The 22747-nt window shown below is 40.9% G+C and overlaps 1 protein-coding gene across 4 annotated transcripts in view; it reads left to right on the top strand.

Moving 5' to 3' along the window:
• The first annotated feature begins 7242 nt into the window (after positions 1–7242).
• The window catches only part of NKTR (natural killer cell triggering receptor), a 44192-nt gene continuing 28687 nt past the window's right edge, over positions 7243–22747 (top strand). For 2 of the 4 annotated variants that reach the window (XM_087712389.1, XM_014061861.2), the window contains exons 1-6: positions 7243–7384; positions 9176–9269; positions 11642–11716; positions 14240–14347; positions 16525–16569; positions 18655–18742. In XM_087712389.1, the coding sequence (XP_087568515.1) occupies positions 9212–9269; positions 11642–11716; positions 14240–14347; positions 16525–16569; positions 18655–18742 (374 nt within the window). In that variant the 5' untranslated portion in view covers positions 7243–7384; positions 9176–9211. Of the gene's footprint in view, positions 7385–9175; positions 9270–11641; positions 11717–14239; positions 14348–16524; positions 16899–18654; positions 18743–22747 lie in introns of those variants that run through there. The other 2 variants (XM_087712390.1, XM_087712391.1) reach the window with 2 other exon arrangements.

The following is a 22747-nucleotide window of genomic DNA, read 5'->3' on the forward strand; positions in this document are numbered from 1 at the left end:
CTAATCTCGTCAGACTGTGCTGTTTTTTATGACTGTTGCTAGTTCTCGAGCCGGGCAGTTAAATGACATATATGAAAGCATTCATTGGAAATAAATTGTTTTCTTTCTTAAATAAATCAAACTCTGGACTGCTATCCAGGGCCACTTCAGAAGACAGAAGCTTCTATCTGAATTCAAGGCAGAAATAATGAGCATTTGAGGAACATTTACATAACCAAGGTGTCCTTGGTGCTCTCTGAACTGTGCAATTTTCTAGTAGAGGCTTCTTTGGCCCAATTATATAATTTACTTGGACGTCAATAAGGCATTTGATAAAGTAGAGCTTAACCTACTGCTTTATAAAATAGAAAACTGTGGGTTAGACAGCATCATCACCAGATGGATTCGTAATTGGCTGACCAACCGCACTCAACGTGTAGTCCTCAATGGAGCTGCATCTTCATGGAGGGAAGTATGCAGTGGGGGACCCCAAGGCTCTGTTTTGGGCCCAGGACTCTTCAACATCTTCATCAATGATTTGGAGGAGGGAATAAATGGGGAACTCATCAAATTTGCAGATGACACCAAGCTGGCAGGAATAGCCAACACTCCAGAAGACAGGCTTAAGATACAGAAGGATTGTGACAAACTTGAACATTGGGCACTATCTAATAAAATGAAATTCAATAGTGAAAAAAGTCAGGTTCTACATTTAGGCAAGAAAAACAAAATGCACAGATACAGCGCAGGTCAGCGATGGCGAATCTTGTTTTGGCTCGCGTAACATAAGAGGGGGAGGGCAGGGGGGTTGTGCGCGGGCATGCCGCACCCATAATGCAATGTGCCCCCCCCATTTTTCCATGCTTTTTTCGCCCTCCCCAGGCTCCAGAGGGTTTATAGGAGCCTAGGGAGGGCGAAAAGAACCTCCCCCGCCCCACAGAGGTCCTCCAGAGGCTTCAGGGACCTTCAGGAGGCTTCCCTGAAGCCTCCGAAGAGCAAAAAATGACCCTACGAGCAAACCGGAACTCACTTCCGGTTTGCTCCTAGGATCGGTTTAAGCCCTCCGGAGGCTTCAGGGAAGCCTCCTGAAGGTCCCCGAAGCCTCCAGAGGACTAAACAAGCAAACCTGAAGTCCATTCCTGAACTTCCTGTTTGCCCATAGGGCTGTTTTTTTGCGCTCCAGAGGCTTCAGGGAAGCTCCTGAAGCCTCTGTGGGGGCTCTTTTCACCCTCCCCAGGTTCCTATAAATTTGAATTTGAATTTGAATTTTATTAGTATTTGTAGGCCGCCCTTTTCCCTGAGGGGACTCAGGGCGGCTCACACAAAACTGGGAAGGGGGAATACAGACATTAAGACAGAAACATGTAATAAAATAGCAAGCAACATACATTCATCATTCGGGAGGGGTAACTATCCTTATCCCCAGGCCTGACGGGCGAGCCAGTTCTTCAAGGCTATGCGGAAGGCTTGGACGGTGGAGAGGGTACGAATCTCCACGGGGAGCTCGTTCCAAAGGGTCGGGGCTACTGCTGAGAAGGCCCTCCTCCTTGTAGTTGCCAGCCGACACTGGCTGGCCGATGGGATACGGAGGAGGCCTAATCTATGGGATCTTATCGGTCGCAGGGATGTAATTGGCAGAAGGCGGTCTCTCAAGTATCCAGATCCACCGCCATGTAGGGCTTTATGGGTGATTAATAGCACCTTGAAGCGCATCCGGAGATCAACAGGTAGCCAGTGCAGCTCGCGGAGGATAGGTGTTATGCGGGTGAATCGGGGTGCACCCGCAATCACTCGCGCGGCTGCATTCTGCACTAGCTGAAGTCGCCGGATGCTCCTCAAGGGCAGCCCCATGTAGAGCACATTGCAGTATTCCAGCCTAGAGGTCACAAGGGCCCGAGTGACTGTTGTGAGAGCCTCCCGATTCAGGTAGGGTCGCAACTGGCGCACCAGGCGAACCTGGGCGAATGCCCCCCTGGTCACAGCCGTTAAGTGGTGGTCAAATGATAGCTGTGGATCCAGGAGGACTCCCAAGTTGCGAACCCTCTCTGAGGGGTATAAAATTTGACCCCCCCAGCCTGATTGGTGGAATAGTAGCCAAATCTTTGGGAGGAAAACACAACAGCCACTCGGTCTTTTCTGGGTTGAGCACAAGCTTGTTAACCCTCATCCAGTCCATAACGGCCTCAAGGCCCCGGCTCATCACGTCTACCGCTTCATTGAGTTGGCACGGGGCGGACAGATACAATTGAGTATCGTCCGCATATTGATGGTATCTAATCCCGTGCCTGCGGATGATCTCTCCCAGCGGTTTCATGTAGATGTTGAATAGTAGGGGGGATAAGACCGAGCCCTGAGGCACCCCATAATTTAGGGGCCTAGGGGACGATCTCTGCCCCCCCACTAACACCGACTGTGACCTGTCCGAGAGGTAGGAGGAGAACCACCGTAACACGGTGCCTCCCACTCCCACCTCCCGCAGTCGTCGCAGAAGGATACCATGGTCGATGGTATCGAAAGCCGCTGAGAGGTCAAGGAGGACCAGGATGGAGGAACGTCCTTCATCTCTGGCTCTCCAGAGATCATCCATCAATGCGACCAAAGCGGTTTCTGTGCTGTAACCGGGCCTGAAGCCTGACTGGAAGGGGTCTAGGTAGTTTGCTTCTTCCAAGGACCGTTGGAGCTGGAAGGCCACCACCTTCTCAACAACCTTCCCCAGAAAGGGAAGGTTGGAGACTGGACGATAGCTATTAAGAACAGCTGGATCCAAAGATGGTTTCTTCAGGAGGGGTCTCACCACCGCCGCTTTCAGTGTGGCGGGGAAGTTCCCCTCCCGAAGGGAGGCGGTTACAACCGCCTGGATCCAGCCTCGTGTCACCTCACTGCAGTTAGTAACCAGCCATGAGGGACACGGATCCAGGACGCAGGTGGAGGTACTTAGAGCTCTCATGGCCTTGGGAGGGCGAAAAATGGCTTTAAAAAAGGCTGAATTCAGCTGACATGGCAACGCCTCACCTGCCCTGACAAATGACTCTGGTGGCAAGCATGCGATAGGTTTGCCATCCCAGGTATAGGTGGTACCTAGTAGTAACTGTGAGAGGGATCTTGGAGTCCTAGTGGACAACCATTTAAATAGGAGCCAGCCGTGTGCAGCAGCTGCCAAAAAAGCCAACCCAGTTCTAGGCTGCATAAACAGAGGGAGAGAATCAAGATCACGTGAAGGGTTAATACCACTTTATAAGGCCTTGGAAAGGCCACACTTGGAATCCTGCATCCAGTTTTGGTCACCACAATGTAGAAAAGATGTGGAGACTCTAGAAAGAGTGCAGAGAAGAGCAACAAAGAGGATTAGGGGACTGGAGACTAAAACGGTTGCAGGAACTGGCTATGTCTAGTTTAATGAAAAGAAGGATTAGGGGAGACATGATAGCAGTCTCCCAATATCTCAGGGGTTGCCACAAAGAAGAGGGAGTGTCAAACTAGTCTCCAAAGCACCTGAGGGCAGAACAAGAAGCTGATGAAAGAAATGTCCTTCTGGGTTCAGCTCCAAGTGGGGAAAAAGACACTGGAGACATGGAGGCTGCTTGGAAAGATGGTTTAATGGAGGACAGGACCATGTGGCTTGAGTCCTGAACAGAAAAGGTGATCACATGCTTCAATGTTGGTGGAGAAGAGAAGGGAAGCTGAGATCCTGGTTTTATGCCCTTTCTGGCCTTTGGTCTTGAGCTTGCATTCTGATTGGTTGTCAGACTCCCATGGGCCCATGCAGGGGCAACTCTCTAGGCTGCGTTTTGAATCCAGGTTTGGTTGAGTTCTCAGATGCCATGTGGTGAGTTGGGTAAAGGGCCAATGTTACCATGGCTTAATCCCATCACTCTGGATCTGAAGGGGAGAACTCTTTATTATTTAAAGTGGACTAGCTCAGGCTTTAATGGCTCATTGACAAAGGGGGATGGGCAGGAAGCTACAGGCAGCTATTCTGTCTTTTAAAATATCTTTCTTCCTTTTCAATATTTCCCAGGATATTTCATTTTTCTGGGAGATGGGTGGGTCCTGCAAAGCAATGGGTGGAAACTAATCAAGGAGAGAAGCAACTTAGAACTAGTGAGAAATTTCCTGACAGTTAGAACATTTAATCAGTGGAACAATTTGCCTCCAGAAGTTGTAAATGCTCCAACATTGGAAGGTGGAGAGGGGGGAGGAAGGGGCTGTGAGGGTCTTGGTGGTATCTGAGCCTGGTTGTTTTCTTGCACAAATTATTTTCATAACAATTTATCAGTGGAACAACGTGCCTGCAGAAGTTGCGAATGTTCCAACACTGGAAGTTTTTAAGAAGAGATTGGGCAGCCATTTGTCTGATGGGCCTTCCTGGCTGAGCAGGGGGTTGGAGTAGAAGACCTCTAAGGTCCCTTCCAACTCTAGTATTCTGTTATTCTGTTACCTCATTAAAAATGACATTTAAAAAGCTGTATGTACATATGAACTTCACAGTGGACAGCATTATGACGACTGGATCTGGGCCAATGTAAATCTCTACCATGAATACACTGGTCATCTACCCTTCATTATAAAAGACAATTTGTTATTTCAGAAAGGGGACCTTTCAAATCATAGATTGATTGTTTTGGCTTTGCTTTTGAATCTTCAAGTAAAGTTATCAATATAAACAATGAATGTTTTTTTATCCTTAACAAACCTCTTTCATTTTTGCCCTTTATTTCCCCCCCAAAATACAGTTACTATACGAATAATCCTTGACTTAACAACCATTTGTTTACTGCCCATTAGAAGTTACAACAGCAGTGAAAAAAGGACCTATGACTGGTTTTCACACTTACGACCATTGCAGCATCCCCATGGTCACATGATCAACGTTCAGACACTGTAACCTACTCCTATTTATGACAGTTGCAACTTGCAACGTCCTGCGGTCACGTGATCCCCTTTTGCGACCTTCTGACAACCAAAGTCAATGCGGAAACCAGATTCACTTTACAAATGTGTTACTTACATATTGATGGCAGTGATTCACTTAACAACAGTGGGGGAAAAGGATGTAAAATAGGGCGAGACTCACTTAAGAACTGTCTCGCCCAGCAACAGACATTTGGAGCTCACTTGTGGTCATAAATCGAGGACTACCTGTGCAGGTAATCCTCGGCTTACAAACCACAGAAGGATGCCAGAATTTTATGCATTGTTTTGCTGGAGTCGTTAAGCCATTGATAAAGGAATCATAGCGTTGTTAACTGAATCCAGATTCTCCCTGTTGATTTTGTTTGTGGGAAGCTACCTGCCTCACGATAGGCGGGACATGACTTTGCAACTAAAAATGCCACCTGCCTTTTATGGTCCTATTTAGCAATAGCAATAGCAGTTAGACTTATATACTGCCCTCTCTAAGCGGTTTACAGAGTCAGCATATCACCCCCAACAACAATCCGGGTCCTCATTTCACCCACCTCGGAAGGATGGAAGGATGAGTCAACCCTGAGCCGATGAGATTAGAACCGCTGAACTGCAGAACTGCAGTCAGCTAAAGTAGCCTGCAGTGCTGCATTTAACCACTGCGCCACCTCGGCTCCCATTTCCTAGCGCCGTGATGGCGATTCTATGGCACGCATGCCAGAGGTGGTACACAGAGCCCTCTCTGTGGGCACGTGCCGTCGCCCACTGCTCTTCTGGTTTCTGGTGTGAGCTGGTCTTTGCGGGCACTAGAGCGCTGGAAAATGGCCCTAAAAATGGATGAAAACCAGGCCATTTTAAGGCTGTTTTGGGGACAGAAAAATGGCCTGAAAACAATCCAAAAACGGTCCCAAAAACGGCCATGCGTAGGCCAGCCAACTGGTCTTGATGTTTCCAGTGCGCGCGCGCGCACACACACACACACACGTGCATGCACACCTGTTCTAGTTTGGGCACTTGGTGCTGAAAAGATTCACCATCACCGTCCTTAGAGGTTGTCTTTAGACTAGAGCAGTGTTTCTCAACCTTGTCAACTTGAAGATGTCTGGACTTCAACTCCCAGAATTCCCCAGCCAGCTTGGAGTTGAAGTCCAGACATCTTCAAGTTGACAAGGTTGAGAAACACTGGACTAGAGTAATTATCAGCAAATTCTGGTCAAGACAGGTTTCTAGCATGTCTTCTGTAGTTTCTTTAAAGACGATAGGCTCCGTTTGCCAGTTGCAGTTGGTAAATTAGTTGTTCAGTGAATCCGGCTTCTCCATTGACTTTGCTCGTCACAAGGTCCCCCAAAAGGATCATGTGACCTCAGGACATTACAGCCGTCACATAAGTATGAATCAATTGCCAAGCCTCTTGAATTTTCATCACTTGACTGCTGCAAAAGTCGTGTGGGAAACAATATAAGTCACTTTTTTCAGCGGTGCTGTTACTTTGAATGGACGCTAAATGAACCAGCTGTTATAAGTCGAGGGCTGTCTATTGAAAGAGGAAGTTCGAAAGTAGGTCCAACACCCCCAACCCCCCCCCCCCGGGAAAATGAAAGTAAATTCTGTAAGGCATCAAGCTTCTTCCTATTGTTGGATTGTTTTTGCTCCGATTTTATGACTTTTTGCATAATTCGCATTTCATTCTGGGAGGAAGCAGCTGACTCTAAAGAAATACCCCATTAAGAATACCCTATTTGAAGGCAAAAATGAAGCAGCAGCCAATAATAGCCTGCAACGTAACACGTCTTATTTTATTAAGGTTTTGATCTACGGGAGGGATAGTCTAAAGGTTAAATTAAATATTTTAAACTGTTATTTTAAAGGCGAGCCCGAGCAACGCCGACATCCTTCTCCCTTCACGGACAGAGGCCAACTGCCACATCTTCAAAGCAGGAGGGCTGCCTCGAGGAGGGGCGGGGGGGAAGCAAGGCGATCTCGCGAGACTTCAAATCGGCCAGACCCTTTTTTTTTCTTTCCTTTTCCTTTTCTTTCTGTTGTTGTTGCTGGTTCGGTTTGGACTCCACCCCTCGAAGCTTTGGGCGGGGCTGCGCTCGCTCACGGGAAGGGAAAGAGGGAGCGAGGCGCGCGGGTTGGGCGTCCCGCCCTCTTTCGGCGATTTAAAGTAAAGGGGGGGGGGGAAGCGCGGTGGGCGTGGCCCGGCAAGAAGGGGACGAATGCGAGGAGGCGGCGTTCCTCGCGCGCCGAGGGCGTGGCTGTTCGAAAAAGGCCAATGGGATGGGAGAGGAAATCCCGAGGGCGTAGCCTTAACAGGGAGTGCGCGTGCGTAGTCGCGCGCCGCGCCCCCGCCCTTCGTCGTCCCCTCAGATTTCCGTTAATGGCGCTACAACCTGAGGGGCTCTTATACCTTCTTCGCGCCGAGGGGCTTGGCCGCGAGCCGGACTGGCTGGAAACGGGCGTTGTCGGAGAACGGACCGAGTAGCTCCGGCGCGGCCAGGTAACGACCTTCTCCGGCCGGGTTTCTCCAAGAGCTTCTACCCCCTTGACCGAAAAGGCGCTAGTCCTCTCGAAGGAGCGGGTCCATTGCTTGTGGTAGCCGAGTGTTTTTTTTTTTCCCTTTTCTTCACGTATTCCTCAAAGGAATGTCTCTCTCCCTCTTCCCGAAAAAGAACTCTTTTTCAGGAGACTCAGCTTCCCTCTTCCATCTCCTCACAAGGATAAAAGAGCTCCAATACCCATCATTCCCAGCCCTCCTTGTCTCGGAGAAATGGACGGTTTACACCTCCCTTCGCTTGCCAAAAATCTTTTACTTTTCCCTTTAAATAAAATACAAAGGAATAATTTTCATTCACTTTGAATGAATATTTCAATTATCGTCTTTTTATTTAAAGAAATAAATAAGAAATAGGGCGGAAATGCACAATATTTTAACATGCAACCGAGGCTCTTTCTTGTAACCTATTGGAATGGGGAGGAAATACTTAACTTTAGCTGCAGACATCATAATGAATGGGCAGCTGCTGATTACTATTACAAATGATGCATACAAAACATATGCATTATGATATGTGCAATAAATGTATACTGCATTTATAAAATATGCATGTGATTGTGTATAGACAGACACACAAACACAGACATGCAAACGTTTTATAAATGTATTTGTTCCTATTCAGTTCCTTTGGAGATGATATGAAATGTAATTTTCTATTCAATTTTTAAAATTTTAATAGTTTTCTGGCACTTCTAATGCTTCGTGTTATATTGTAAGTAGCCCAGAGACACTGTACAGGTAACCCATGACTTACAAAAATTCATTTAGTGACCATTCCAAGTTACAAAAGGCACTGAAAAAAGGGACTTGTGACCATTTTTCCACACCTGATGACCATTGCAGCATCCCCAGGGCCACGTGACCCAAATCCATACTCTTGACAACTGACTCCTATTCATGATGGTTGCAGTCTGTCATGGTCATGTTCTGCCGTATGGAAGCCATATTCACTTGACAGCTGTGTTACTAACTTTAAAAACTGCAGCAAGAAAAGTCGTGAAATGGGGCAAAATGGTCTCACTTAGCAGCAGAAATTTTGGACTCAATTGTGCATCTTTCTCCTTCTGTTCTGGCCACTTTTTACAGAGGCACAGTTCAGAGTGTTTTAACAAACTACATCCCTGTTTGGTTTGTGGACGACAAGAGCCTCAACTAGAAGGTCCATATAGAGAGTGGTGAGGACAGCTGAGAAGATTATAGGAAGTTTGCTTCCTGTCATTCGGGAGACTGCTTAACAAGTGCTATATGTTTAGAACTCAGAGCATTGTTAGAGACCCCAGACACTCACTTCACGGTCTGTTTCTGTTGCTCCCCTCTGGGAGGAGGTTTCAAAGTATTTCTTGCAAATTCTGTTAGCAGCTTTGTTCTCTAATTTTTGTTGCATAATTTTGTATTTATTTATTTTGTCATGTTTATGTCGTGTATATTGGAGGTGGAGACCCTTTGAGAGCTGTAAGCAACAAAATTTCATTTTAATGTATGCCGATTAGTGCACATTCAAAGTGAAAATAAAGTTAGTCCAGGTCTGTCATATACGTCCAGGACTACCTGTAGTAAATCCTCAATGTCAATAGCAATTATAGTTCTTTTTGAATCACGTGAATTCTTGGCATTCAATTTTATTGGCTGCTTTATGATCTGGGTGGGACATTTTTTTTTCATATAAATAGTCTTCTGTAGGCCTGTAAGATTCAATGCAATATTGGATTTTGATATACTTCTGTTTCCCTGAAGGTGGTGAAGAAGTGGGCATTAGGACATCTTGCTACCATGGGAGCACAGGATCGTCCCCAGTGCTTCTTTGATATCGAAATTAATCGAGAACCAGGTAAGATCTGAGGCTATATCAGTCTCTCTCTTTTTCTAAAAAGAATATTGGTTTTGTGATACCTTAGAGCTCATGCTTGTCTGCACTTGAATTTTAATGGTTATGTGCCATTTTTATAAAGGTCAAGTAGTATTTCTGAGTAGCAATGCAAAGTGAAAAGAAGGACTAGGGGTGACATGATAGCAGTGTTCAATATTGAAGGGCTGCCATAATAAAGAGAGATCAACCTATTCTCCAAAGCACCAGAAGGCAAAACAAGAAACAATGGATGGAAATCAATTAAGGAGTGCAGAAACCTAGAACTAAGGAGACATTTCCTAACGGAATAATTAACCAATGGAATAGAATGTCCTGCTTGAGAAGAGAATTGGACTAGGAGATCCCCAAATTCCTTTCTAGCTCTATTCTCTCTTTTATCATGATGACATATGTGCTTGTATGGTCTCTTTTTGTTGTATCGACAAATGAACTGGAATTGATTGCATAATACACAGCAATGGCACAACAAAATGTTGATTTAATTTATTATTATTATTATTATTATTATTATTATTATTATTATTATTACTACTATTATTATTATGTACTTTATTCATTAAACATGAAATTCAGCCAACTGAATATTCAAAAATTCATTACAAATACCAGTGACTGGTGCTAATGGTTGATACAGGTTGCTTCTGGCGTCCTAGGTATCAACCAAGTGCCTTCTTAAAGTATAAGATATTCTGAGTAACATAGTTTTTTGCAGTTCCGCTGGTGTTATTGCAGGAAGCTGCAATTTGTTGATGTATTATTATTATTATTATTAATAATAATAATAATTCATTACTGTTATTATTATTATTGTATAAATAAGTGAGATCAGCCAGATGAAGCCTGGAAGTAAATGAGGTGACAGCGGTTGCAGCCAGATCAACCTCATATCCCATAACTAGGAAAAAAGTAACATTAAATACATTTTCTGATAATAAAGCTTTCTTAAAAAATTAGAATTGGATGGAAGGATGAAACCATCTTTCTGTCTTTATTCCAGTTCCAAACACTTTAATACGTAGGACGTGAGATGTGTCCAAGTGTTTCTAACTTTGGAAAGCTCTGCTGTCAAAAAACCCCTTGTCCTACTTTTACTATTTCTATTCTGGAGTCACTGGATAATTTCTTGATGTGTTACTTTCAGGTTTATAGTCAGTTTTTAGGAATAAAAGTGCTTTTAATTTTCATATATCAAACTGCTTTGAATATTTAAGTGGAGGAAAACAGTTTAGAAAGAATTAAAATGAGTCCAGATTATTTTTGTATTCTAAACATTTTGGTTCCTATACTTTCAGCTAAAAGGTGTAAAGTAATTACATTGTTATACAAAGAAGCATATTCTCATGTCAGTTATGCAACACAAATGATACTTTTTCTATTTGGTAAATGTGTTTCACACATTAAACAAATGAATATATAAAACACATTTACAAAACAGAAATGTATCACTTGCATTTAGATAACTGACATGAAAATATGCTTATTTGTATAACAGTGTATACCTTACTCCTTTTAGTTGAAAGGATGGGAATAACTTAAAAAATAGCTTTTCATCCCACACAGTGACTAGAAGGATCTTATACAAAAAAAAAAACAGAAACAAAACAATAGACAATAGAAGCAATATTTGGTCTGGTATAAGGTATATTTACTGCCGAGTTATTTATAAAAATAATAAAGACAGATAGATACTGTATTGTACTGAATGCCTGCTGTTGAAAGACCAAGTTGTCACTTTACAAGTAATGCTCGACTTAACAACCATTCATTTAATTATTCTTCAAATTATAATGGCACTGAGAAAAGTGAATTATGACCAGTTTTTGAACATATTTTGTGTTTGTGCACGTGTATAAGTCACATACATACTTAACCATATGTGTAGGGATTTGAAAATAGGTACTAACCAAGATTCCTATTTTGTTGTTGTTCTAGAAATTCTCACTGCAACTTACTTGCTCCGACGTGTTATAAAATTGTTATTTTTGGACTAGGATTATAATTAAAGCACATAAAAATACTTAACCTGGTCATTTGTGGAAAATGAAAGTGATCACTAAGCATTTCTAAGTACTCTGGCTGTGGCTTTCACTTGTTTTTTCCTCTCTCTACTGTAAAACAGAATGTGAGATGGTTGCAGTTTCTGTAAGACAGATGTGGGTTTGAGGAAGGGCAACCAGATAAAGTTGAAGGTTCATTTAAATGGAAATATGAGAAAACAGTTTAATTTCCACAGCATAGTTTAAATCCATGATAAGTTAATCTTAAAAAGCTGCAAAAGGCTTTAGTTGGCTGTGTAAAAATAGAATTTAATTAAACTTTAATTTATATTCCAGTTGGTCGTATCATATTTCAGCTTTTTTCTGATGTATGTCCAAGGACTTGCAAAAACTTCCTTTGTCTATGCACAGGTACGTCTTGTTAAATGTTGTGAATAATTATAATTTTATTGCAATTATCTTTGGAGCCACTTGGAAAATAAACACAAGGTCAGGCATAAATGACTGCCAGAAATTGTGTTTAGCAGATTAAAAAAAAACCCTGCAACACACAGAATCCTTTTTTCAAATTATTAGTCTGTTCCTATAGAGTAACAAATGTGAATTTCCCTTAGAGCATAAAATGTTTATTGCAGGATCTCTGTTTTGGAAATGTCTGTTAGGAATGGACTGAAGCCTGCTACAAAAGTGGACTGTATACAGATAGTCTTTGACTTACAACGGGGCATTTAGTGACAACTTCATTGAAAAATGTGACATGATCATTTTGCAGCATCCCCATGGTCACATGATCCAAATTGAAATGCATGGCAACTGATTTATATTTGTATTGGGTCACGTAATCCCCTTTGCTGCCTTCCAACAAGCAAAGTCAACAAGGAGGCCAGATTCACTTAATAACTATGTGGCGGATTTAACAACCGCAGTGATTCACTTAACAACAGTTGGTAAAAAAGATGGTAAAAGGGGGCAAAACCCACTTAACAGCTGTCTCACTTAGCAACTGAAATGTTGGGCTCAATTATAGTTGTAAGTTGAGGATTTCCTATACTCCTTCATTGAGCTGGCTAAAACAAAGGGATAAAAATGGAATGTCTAAATGTTACTTAATTATACCTAAATGTTATTATATTTGATATAGGGTATCTCTGAAAATTACAGAGTTGAGCTGCACTGCAGTATTGGGTGTTAGTAGCCTTTTCCCTTCAAGGGAGCCTGGAATTTCATCTGCTCCCAGAAATGTCAACATCCCATCTGCATTATGGCTATCTTTTTTTTCCAGCCCAGTCATAAAGAAAAGCAACCAGCCAGTGAGAAAATATGATTAATAATAACTTAATCTGGTTGACCAACTTCTTATCAGTGACATTAAACTTTAAAGAGGTGGGAGGCTAGTAGGAAAATCTAGGTTGTTTATGTGGTCCTGATTCCATACTGGAAGTCCTTGACTTGCAACCATACATTTAGTGGCTATTCAAAGTTACAACGGCACTGAAAAAACTGCATTTAACAACTAGTTTTTGCACTTAACAATTGGCACAACGTTGCCCCTTGTCACTTGTTCAAAATTTAGGCACTTGGCAACCAGCATATATTTATAATGGTTGCAGTGTCCCGAGGTCACGTGGTCGCCATTTGCAACCTTGCCAGCTGGCTTCTGACAAAGTCCATAGGGAAGCCAGACTCATTTAATGATGTGTGATTTACTTAACAACTGCAGTGATTTGCTTAACAACTTGGCAAAAATTGGGTGCAGCTCACTTAACACTAAGCGTTGCTTAGCAACAGAATTTCAGGTCCAAGTTGTGGTCCCGAGTCAAAGACTACCTGTATCCTTTTTAACCATTGTTGTTGTTGTTCGTCGCACAGTCAGCCAGACGTTCAGACTGGATTGGGCCTTTTTGTCCACCTATCGAGTCCTTCCCAAGGACCCAGGATAGGCAGATGTGGATGTTTGATGGTGTTAAAGGTATTGTCGCAGGATGTCAGCTGTTCCAAGTAAAGCTGCCTTTTGCAATTGACCAATGGTGATTTTGTCAATGCAGGTGATATCAAATATATTTCACTATTCAAGGCAGCTCCAAGCACATTTCTCTGTACTGAATGTTTCTATATTGTAAGATCCCCATGCCAGGAAAAAACGCATTGCCAAAGCATCCAACTATGACTTGATAACGGTGAACACATGTAGTCTTATCTCTGGACAATACTTTATCCTGCTATCCCAAAGGTGCTTTTTCGAAAGGCGACTGGACTTTATTTTTCCTTGAAGATATTTCACTTCTCATCCAAGAAGCTTCTTCAGTTCTGACTGAATGGTAGAGAATGGAAGAATTTGTATTCCTCATAGTCATCTGGTCATTAGAGAGCTGTTGAGGTTATTTGGGGATTTATCTGTGCCCTTGTGGTCACCTGAATAGTGCAAATGGTGTGGAACCTTCTTGGAACTGCTGAAAGCCTCATTTACTCTGTAAGGACCAGATGACTACAGGGAATATAAATCCTCCCATTCTCCGCCATTCAGTCAGAATTGAAGAAGCTTCTTGGATGGGAAGTGAAACGTCTTCAAGGAAAAACTGGAAAGTCCAGTTGCCTCTTGAAAATCATCTTTGGGACAACCATGACTTGGATGACTGAGAATCTCCAAATACTTTCATCCTGCTACTTTAATGAAGTCTTAATCGGCAGTCAAAAATGTCTTCCCTCTGTGTTTAGCTCCTGGTAGTAGTGTCTTCCATTTGGAACAGAAGCTCTGCCGAATGTAGTTGGTTATTTAGAAGTCATGTTTGTCCAGCTATGTGCAGTACATACAACTGGACACACTTGTGGCATTAAATGACATGAGACCAAGTTGCAATATCTGACTCGTTCGCCTCTCTTTGACATCATGTCTTGTAACACCGCTGAGAGCTTACATATATTTCCCCCTCATAGGTGAAAAGGGAATTGGGAAAACAACTGGAAAAAAGCTTTGCTACAAAGGCTCAACTTTCCATCGCGTGGTTAAAAGCTTCATAATTCAAGGCGGAGACTTTAGCGAAGGTAAATGAAACGACCTTACTTTAATCCATCACCCCAAGTTGGAGGAGAGGTTTCCATTGTAATTAAAGGATTGCCCAAAGTTGCGTGGAAAAAATTATGAAACGTTTGTATATATTTAAATATCTACAATAAATGTTCCTTTTTTTCTTTTCAACAAAAAAATAAATATCTTGGATATGCTGTTAGCTCTCATATTATATTATAAGAATGGCAACTTTAAGAATAGATTACATTATATCTGGAATTAAACCATTAGCTTTTCTTAAAAGACATTCTAATTAGAGTTTTGTATAAGGTAAAATCATATCCTTGTCTGACTCTAAAATTTATCCTGAATATTATTATTGTTGTTGCTCTTTACGGTTGCAAGTCTTGATGGCCATTAAGTGGAACACCCCACATGATCACCTCGCTTGCGACTCCCCCATCCTGCTTTCCCCAATCCAGTCATTAAACATGTGGGTCATTAAATGCAGCACAGACCCTGGCCCTGACCTCCCCCAGCCCCTGAAGCACCCCGTGCCCTGCTTCCTGCTCCTTGGGGTCCCTTCCCACCCCAGTGAATCCCATACCCTTGTAAATGCTTAGTTTAGTCACTGCACTACAAAATGTACACATCCCCTGTGCAGGTCTTAATTAAATGTAAAGAGAAGGTCCCTAATGCTAAAACTCGATGTGAGATCAAATCCTCAAAGGAAACAGCTATAAGCTGTGAAGAGGGAGGGGAAAAAAGGTTTTGAGAAGAGAAACTTAAGTGTTGCTTTCCCAGCCTGTTCTAAAAATAACAGCTTATTTTTTTTCTGTCGGACCAAATTAGGCATCTTCACAGAAGTTGTTTTTTAACTCCCTATTAGTGCAATCTCTTAGAGATAAGATGAGGAGTTGGATTTGGCATCTTCACAGAAGCTGTTTTGTGTCAGGGAGACATTTGTTTAATCTCTCAGGAATTGTGGTTTCCCTGTGCTGTTTGCACATGTGCCAAAGTTAGTGTTATTTGTAGGGAGGATCCAATTAGGCCTATCTCAAACTTAATAGGGAACAGTGGAATTTCAATAAACAGCACTGGAGATGCACTTGGGGAAATCCCTTCATAAGTAACAGATGGTCTTGCTTAATGCAGTTAATCAATCCCACAAAATGGTCACATTTTTTGGACTACAGTAGTACTTGAATTACAACCATTCATTTAGTGGCCATTTGAAGTTAACAATGGCGCTGAATAAAGTGATTTATGACCGTTTTTCACAAAACAATTGCGGCATCCCCATGGTCACATGACTAAAATTTTCACCGCTTGGTAGCTGGCTCATATTTATGACGGTTGCAGTGTCATTTAATTTCCTTTTGCAACTGCCTGACAAGCAAAGTCAATGGGGAAGCCAGATCCATTTAACAACTGTGCTGCTAACGTAACAACTGCAGCAATTCACTTAACAACTGTGGCAAGAAAGGTAAAAAAATAAATAAATGTAATTATTCCATCTTGCTGTAGATAGGCAATTGAGTATTTTAAACATAAATTGGTATATGTTTATTTATGAAATAGCGCAGAAGAATAATAGAGTTTTAAGTATACATGTAGTCCTCAGCTGCCAATTCCTCTCTGGTAAACATACTATGTGACTAGTTAAATTATTTAGTGCTACAGGTAGTCCTTGAGTTACAACAGTTTGTTTAGTGATGGTTCAAAGTTACAACAGCACTGTAAAAATGACTTTCGACCATTTTTCACATGACCATTGCAGCATCCTGGTGGTCACGTGATCAGAACTCGGATGCTTGGCAACCGACTCATATTTATGACTGTTGCAGTTTCATAATTGCAACCGTTATGTGATCACCTTTTGCAACCTTCTGAAAAGCAGAGTCACTACAGAAGCCAGATTCAGTTAACAAATGTGATGGTAACTTATCAACTGCAGTGACTCATATAACAACTGTGGAAAGAAACGTAAAAAGGGCAAAACTCACTTAACTGTCTTGCTTAGTGACAGAAACCTTGGGCTCAATTGTGGTCGTAAGTCAAGGACTACCTGTAATTGCAACTTACCTGTATTTTAAAATTAGGAATCTCACAGATATCACTGTCAATTTCATACTGGTAAACCTGCTAGGTGACTAATTAAATTATTTAGTGGCATTTTCCGGGATTTAACATTCTACCTTCTTAATGCTAGGTAATGGAAAAGGGGGCGAATCTATTTATGGAGGATACTTTAAAGGTAAGCTTCAAGCAGTTATTTTAAACCTCGGTGGCTTCAGCTTTGCAAATTCCAATTTCAGCTTTTCATAACCAGGTTTATATAGCTCCTCTTGCATGAAAGTATAATATTGCATGGATATTCTCTGTGTGCATGAGAGTTTTAAAATTCTTAAGACTTTAAATGTTAGCGTTAACAGTCAACGTTTATGGCGGCAATTGTAGTGGTTAAAACTTGACTTCAGCATGGAGGCTAGCCAACTTGATTCATGCCAACTCCTGTCTTCCTGCCTAAAACTGTCAACATATTCTTTTGTTTATAGAGAATGTGATCTTTTGCAAAATGAAAAGGTAAGACACAAAAGCTCAACACAAATTCAAACTGTTCCCCTGCACCCTTCCTAATAAATCTCTGGTCGGTTGTTAATGAATTTGTGGCTGGGTCCGTGTAGCTTTGGAGGTGAACCCAAAATAGTTTGAGAGGCCCAAGATGGCCTTCGGTTTGGAACAAGGCGTCCTTGGGATGTCACCTACTTGTCTTTCAACTCAGGTGCTCCTTCCCTTTCCCTGCCCTTTTGGAGGTTTGTATGTGTCTTCTCAATTATTTGGGGCATGTTTTAAAAGTGTTGGATTATAAATCAGATACCAAACAGATTTTCTGTTAGGTTGGTTCCAAATATGTCCTGAACATACTTAGATAGAAGAGAAAAAACCTTTTCTAAATGAGCTGCTTTGTACAAAATTACATTCTAAATAAAAGTATAATCATAGGATACAACAGCAATTATTCTTCTCTTCTGCCAATCTGTATTGTAAAGGATTTTGGTTCTTTTCTTCTAAGATTTTGGACTGGGTAAGTACAATGGTCCTGGTACTGTACAGTTACGGTGTCAAATAAAATCCGGTTAAAGCTGCCAATCGTTTCTGTAATCATCAGTCAGAACAGCATGTTGTAAAATGAGATTTTTCTGCAATGAAACTGAAAGAGATGTATGTGGCGTTCTCGTTTTGTGGATGGCTGTGGTTTGTAGTTGAGAATTAGCTTAAGAAACAAATCATAATTTAATTATCGATAGAACATTTGTAAATCAGGTTTGAATTGTGGGGTCCCTGGTGCTCTCTGAGCTTAGTGGAGACATTTTGTGACCCAACTAGGTAACATCAGTGCTAGAAAGGAATGGGCTTCTAGCTTCTAGCATTCATGATGTTACTGAGTTGGGTCATGAAACGTCTACCAGAAAACTACCAATCTTAAGAGAGCACCAGAACACGCCACATGATTAGCTTAATTACAAGTGGTTTCGCTGTCCAAATCAAAGAAAAGGGTTTTTTGGCGTAGAGGATTCTGTGTTTTCTGATCAAACCCAACTACTGCATGCTGGTGATTCTTAGCCTATGGATTCCTGGAGAAAATGCTTTGGAATTGTTCTTAATTTATTGCCAGTTGTTTAACATTAATGAAGTATCTACACTAGTTTTCTCAACTTTGGCAAAGCTAAGATATGTGGGCTTCAGCTGCCAGAATTCACCGTGGCTGGCTGAGGAATTCTGGGGTTTGAAGCCCACACATCTTAAAAGGCGCCAGGATTGAGAATCACTGATCTACACAGTTAAAAAACAAAAAAAGCACAAGGCATATTGTCTTTTCACAAAGAAAATTTGAACTTCCTTAGTGCTCTTATTTCATGGAAACATTCACCGAGATGTAAGTTCTCTCTTAACTGTGGTTAGTCGATGCTTGTACCAAAGGAATCCTTAACACCATAGTTTCATAGAACTGCATGTGATCTGTTCCCTCTGCAACTAGAGGAAACGTGTTTCAATAGCAGGGCTCAAAAAAATCTCTGCAATGTTGAAGAGCAGCCAGAGACCCCACAAAAGTGGTTAACGAAATGGTAAAGTGGCTTGTAATACCGAAAACTTCTGAATATTCTCGATTAAAGGCTGCTCAATGATTGCTTGCGTGCAAAATGTCTTTCTAATGGCATAGATTATTTTTGAGTTTTTACTACACAATTGGATAATTCTTCATGATTGATACTTGGAAAGGGTCTAAATGCCAGGGGGAGGCTGACTTGTCTCTGCTTTGTCTCCTCTTTCAACACAGATGAAAACTTTATTTTGAAACACGACCGAGCGTTTCTTTTGTCAATGGCAAACAGAGGGAAACATACGAATGGTTCCCAGTTTTTCATGTAAGTAAACTTCATTTGAGAGTTGCTCTTTTCTTAAAAGTACAAACACTTGTTCATAAGAAAGATAGTATTGTCAAAATATTTATACAAGGACAGGAGCCGAAAGGCAGATTTCTGCTTTTTACCAATGAAAGGCAATTATTTGGTTTTCTAGATACAGTGCTGATTTTAAATTCATTAGCTTCGCATGGTCCGTGCCAGAATATAAAGGCATTATCCTTGAATAATGTATTATTCATGTTCTCTTACAAAAAATTTATCGGGGGGGAATATCATATCTCAGGTTCTAAAAAGCTGATTTCAGGCATTTTCTTTTGTGAAAGCAGTGAATTCATAGCTTTTATCTCCCATCAATTCCCAGAGCCCAAAGGTGCACAGAGATGGTTTGGGTAGAGAGATCATGCATATTTTAACACATGAAAGGGGGCAGATGGTGGCCCTCTTAATTCTGTGATGGGACACAGCCCTCTTTTAGACACGCAGTAGTTCCAGGGAGGAAAACCTCTTAAATATTCTTGAAGTTGGTCTAATGGAAAATATAGGTGGTCCTTGACTTAACAACCATTCGTTTAGTGGCAGTTCAAGGTTACAACGGCACTGAAAAAAGTGACTTATGACCATTTTTCACACTTATGGCCATTAGAATAGCCCCACAGTCATGTGATCAAAATTCAGATGCTTGACAGCTGATTCATATTTATGACAGTAGCAGTGTTCCTGCATGTCGCAGTGTCCCAGGATCATGTGAGCCCCTTTTGCGACCAGCAAAGTCATTGGAGAAACCAGATTCATTTAACATCTGTGTTACTAATTTAACAACTCAGAGATTCACTTAACAGCTGTGGCAATAAAGGTCGTAAAGTTGGCAAAATTTCACTTAGTATCAGAAATTTTGAGCTCAGTTGTGGTCATAAGTTGAGAAGTTACCTGTATAGTCATCTACAGGCAGCCCTCAACTACAGCTGGTCACTTAATGATCGAGCCTCCTAGAGCTACTTAAAATTAATTTTGAGATTTATGGCAGACACACACTATCATACACAACACACACCGTGTCACATGAATGTATTTTGGTTGCTTGGCAACCAGTTTATTTATGGCTCTTTGCAGGAGCCCAATGTCATGTGATTACTTTTCTACACATTTTTGCCAGTTTCTAACATCTGCTTTTGGTTTCTGGCAAAAATACCCCTTGGGTGAAAATGGATTCACTTAACGACTGCAGCATTTGCTTAATGACCGCTGTGGGGGGGGGAAACTGTTGTAACTTCACATCTAGTCATGTGATGCCTCAACTTACAACTCTAAATGATTTATAGCCGTAATCCAGGTTTCGATTACAGGCATAATTCGAGGACTACCTATATAATAAAAATTGATTTTGATCAGTGTTAACTTACCGATAGCCAAGTACAATGTAATTTTAACATTTGTTGTGAAGACTCCATATTAAAATTTGCTCACATTTTCTATCGCTTTGAAAATCTGAAGTGGTAGACTTATATATATGAGGAACTTGGTTACAAAACCCATTCCAGAGTTTTAATTTTGTTAGCAAGGCACCTGTCGAAGTGAATTTAACCTGCTGTACTCCAAGTGATTTTGCTGGATTTTATTAGAATCTGTGGTTCAGCATTTTCTTTTCTCCTATTCCTCTACCTACATTCCGGCATTAGCATTTACAAAAACACAAGCTGCATTCATTTTGTCTTGCATTTGAAACAAGACAACTTGGACTTTTGGTATTTGGTAAATTTTGGTTGTTACTGATTTCAAGCATGTTTAATAGAATTACTGTCCTGGTTGCTATATATGAAGTTTCTCCCTACAGTTTGCCATCTTTCTTGATAAGAATGAATGGTGCTTTGTTACTTTCTTAAAGGGATCACTTCTCTAGAAGGTTAAACTGAAAAGGGGTCTCTGCCATTATTGAATAATGTTCAGATAAGAGGTAATTTAGCTTGCTTCCTCAGGCAAGTCACCAAAAACAATATAAAATTGGAAATAACTTTTACCTCATTAGGAAGGTAATGTAGGTTTATAGAGATTTATGTGGTCTAGTTTAGCAGACAGGTGGCTTCCCTTATGCTTGAGATTAGCATGAATTAGACATACAGTGGAAAATAAAAGTAATTTGTTCGCTCTTCCATACTTTTTTCCAGTTTCAAAGCTTATTTGAACTAGCAAAAGTACAACTACTAACACACATGGGTCATGAAGCTGCTAATGGGCTCTAAAGTTTATTTAACATTACATGACAATGATTACAAGAACATTTGATTAATACAGCTGATTATTTATTTAATAATTTTTATGGCTCCCATCTCCCTTACAAGGTGACTCTATACTGCTTACAATTTAGAAAACCTATTAAAACCTATATCTTACAGACTCATTTTTAGCAATAAAAGGTGGTGCCAGCAACTTATCCTATGGTATAACTTTAAATCCTATGCAAACCTGCTTAAGATAAGTTTAACATTCATTGTACAGTACTCTGAGTTCAGGGGAGGTAGATATGCCCTCTTTAATAATGATTATTATATAATGATAACTCTTAAAATTAACAGTTACTTGGTGTAAGAAAGACTAAATAAGTGAAAATGCAGCTGATATAAGATAATCATGTTCTGCCATGACAAACTTTTAAATTGTACTCAAACTCGAGTGCAACATTACAGGTTCAATAAGTTTACAGGCAGGTGGTTGGTTGGTTGTTTTTTTTTTGTTGCATAAAGGTAAAATACAGCTTTTGTCCCTTGCAAAGTATAAGTAGTACTTGATTTATAACCATTCATTTAGCGACCATTCGAAGTTACAGTAGCACTGTAAAATGTGACCATTTTTAAACTTAACAACTGTTGCAGCATCTCACTGGTCATATGATCAGAATTTGAACTTTTGGCAACTGGGTTGTACTTATGAAGGTTGCAGTGTCCCAGGATCAGGTGATCCCCTTTTACGACCTGACAAGCAAAGCCAATGGGGAAAACCAAGTTCACTTAGCAGCCGTGATTATGACTTAACAATTGTAATGATTCGCTTAGCAATCATTGGCAAGAAAGGTTGTAAAATGGGGCACAGCTCACTTAATGGCTGCCCTGCTTAGCAAAAAATTGGGGGGGGGGATGCCGTCGTGATCATAAGTATTTATTATAAATATTTATTACTGGCTGAAATTTAAAGAGCCAACGAGGTGTTCACCGTACGTAGCAACATCTTGAGGTGCACCAAGACTTTTCATAGAGGAGGGCTTAAACAATATTGCAAGGAAAAATCAGTATTTGCACTTGTGGATTGAATTCTTAGGATGCTCCTGCCAATCTACGCAACAAATTGAGAAGGAATAGAGTTTAAAATAAGGTATAATGTAAGAAATAAGTTATGATACAACACAGGGCTCAGAACAGCTTTTCTGGAGGCAGGAAAGTAGCTCATAGAAAACTGACGGCAGAAAAAAGACCCAGTGATCCATTTGAGAGATTTTTGTGTGTATTTTTGTTGCACTTTCAATTTCATTTATGTTTTTATTTTTTAAAAAAAATATTATTATTTATTTAATTTTTGTTGGGTGATGGACATGTGTTTATTCTAAGCATGTTGAAACTCAGTGACTGGTGATAAAATAGGTGATGATAACAGCTTAGAAGACAGTGATTTTTTTGTGCTGCTAACGTATCTCTTCTGTGCCCCCACTCTCAGAGGCACACCCAAATATTAACATTTGTACTGCAGACTGGGGTTGCTTGAACTGCACCACTGAATATGTGGTTGACATTTTCTTTTTCAGTTGTAAATATTTTGGAACAGTTTTTCATCTTTCTATAATGTGACTGCAAAGGATGGGGTAGGGGGAGAGAGATAAAAACAAGGTTTCTATTCTACCTAGAATATTTAAGGTTTTTCTTCAGCTTTTCCTGTTTTTAAGGGGGAAATTCTAAAAATTGATGGAATTCAAAGGTTATTGAACTGCACATGCTTGGGATTATTTCAATTCTTGAAAAA

The sequence above is a fragment of the Thamnophis sirtalis genome, unplaced genomic scaffold (genome assembly GCF_051295495.1).
Source record: "Thamnophis sirtalis isolate CommonGarterSnake01/CBP01778 unplaced genomic scaffold, rThaSir2_p1.2 scaffold_4, whole genome shotgun sequence".
NCBI lineage: Eukaryota > Metazoa > Chordata > Lepidosauria > Squamata > Natricidae > Thamnophis > Thamnophis sirtalis.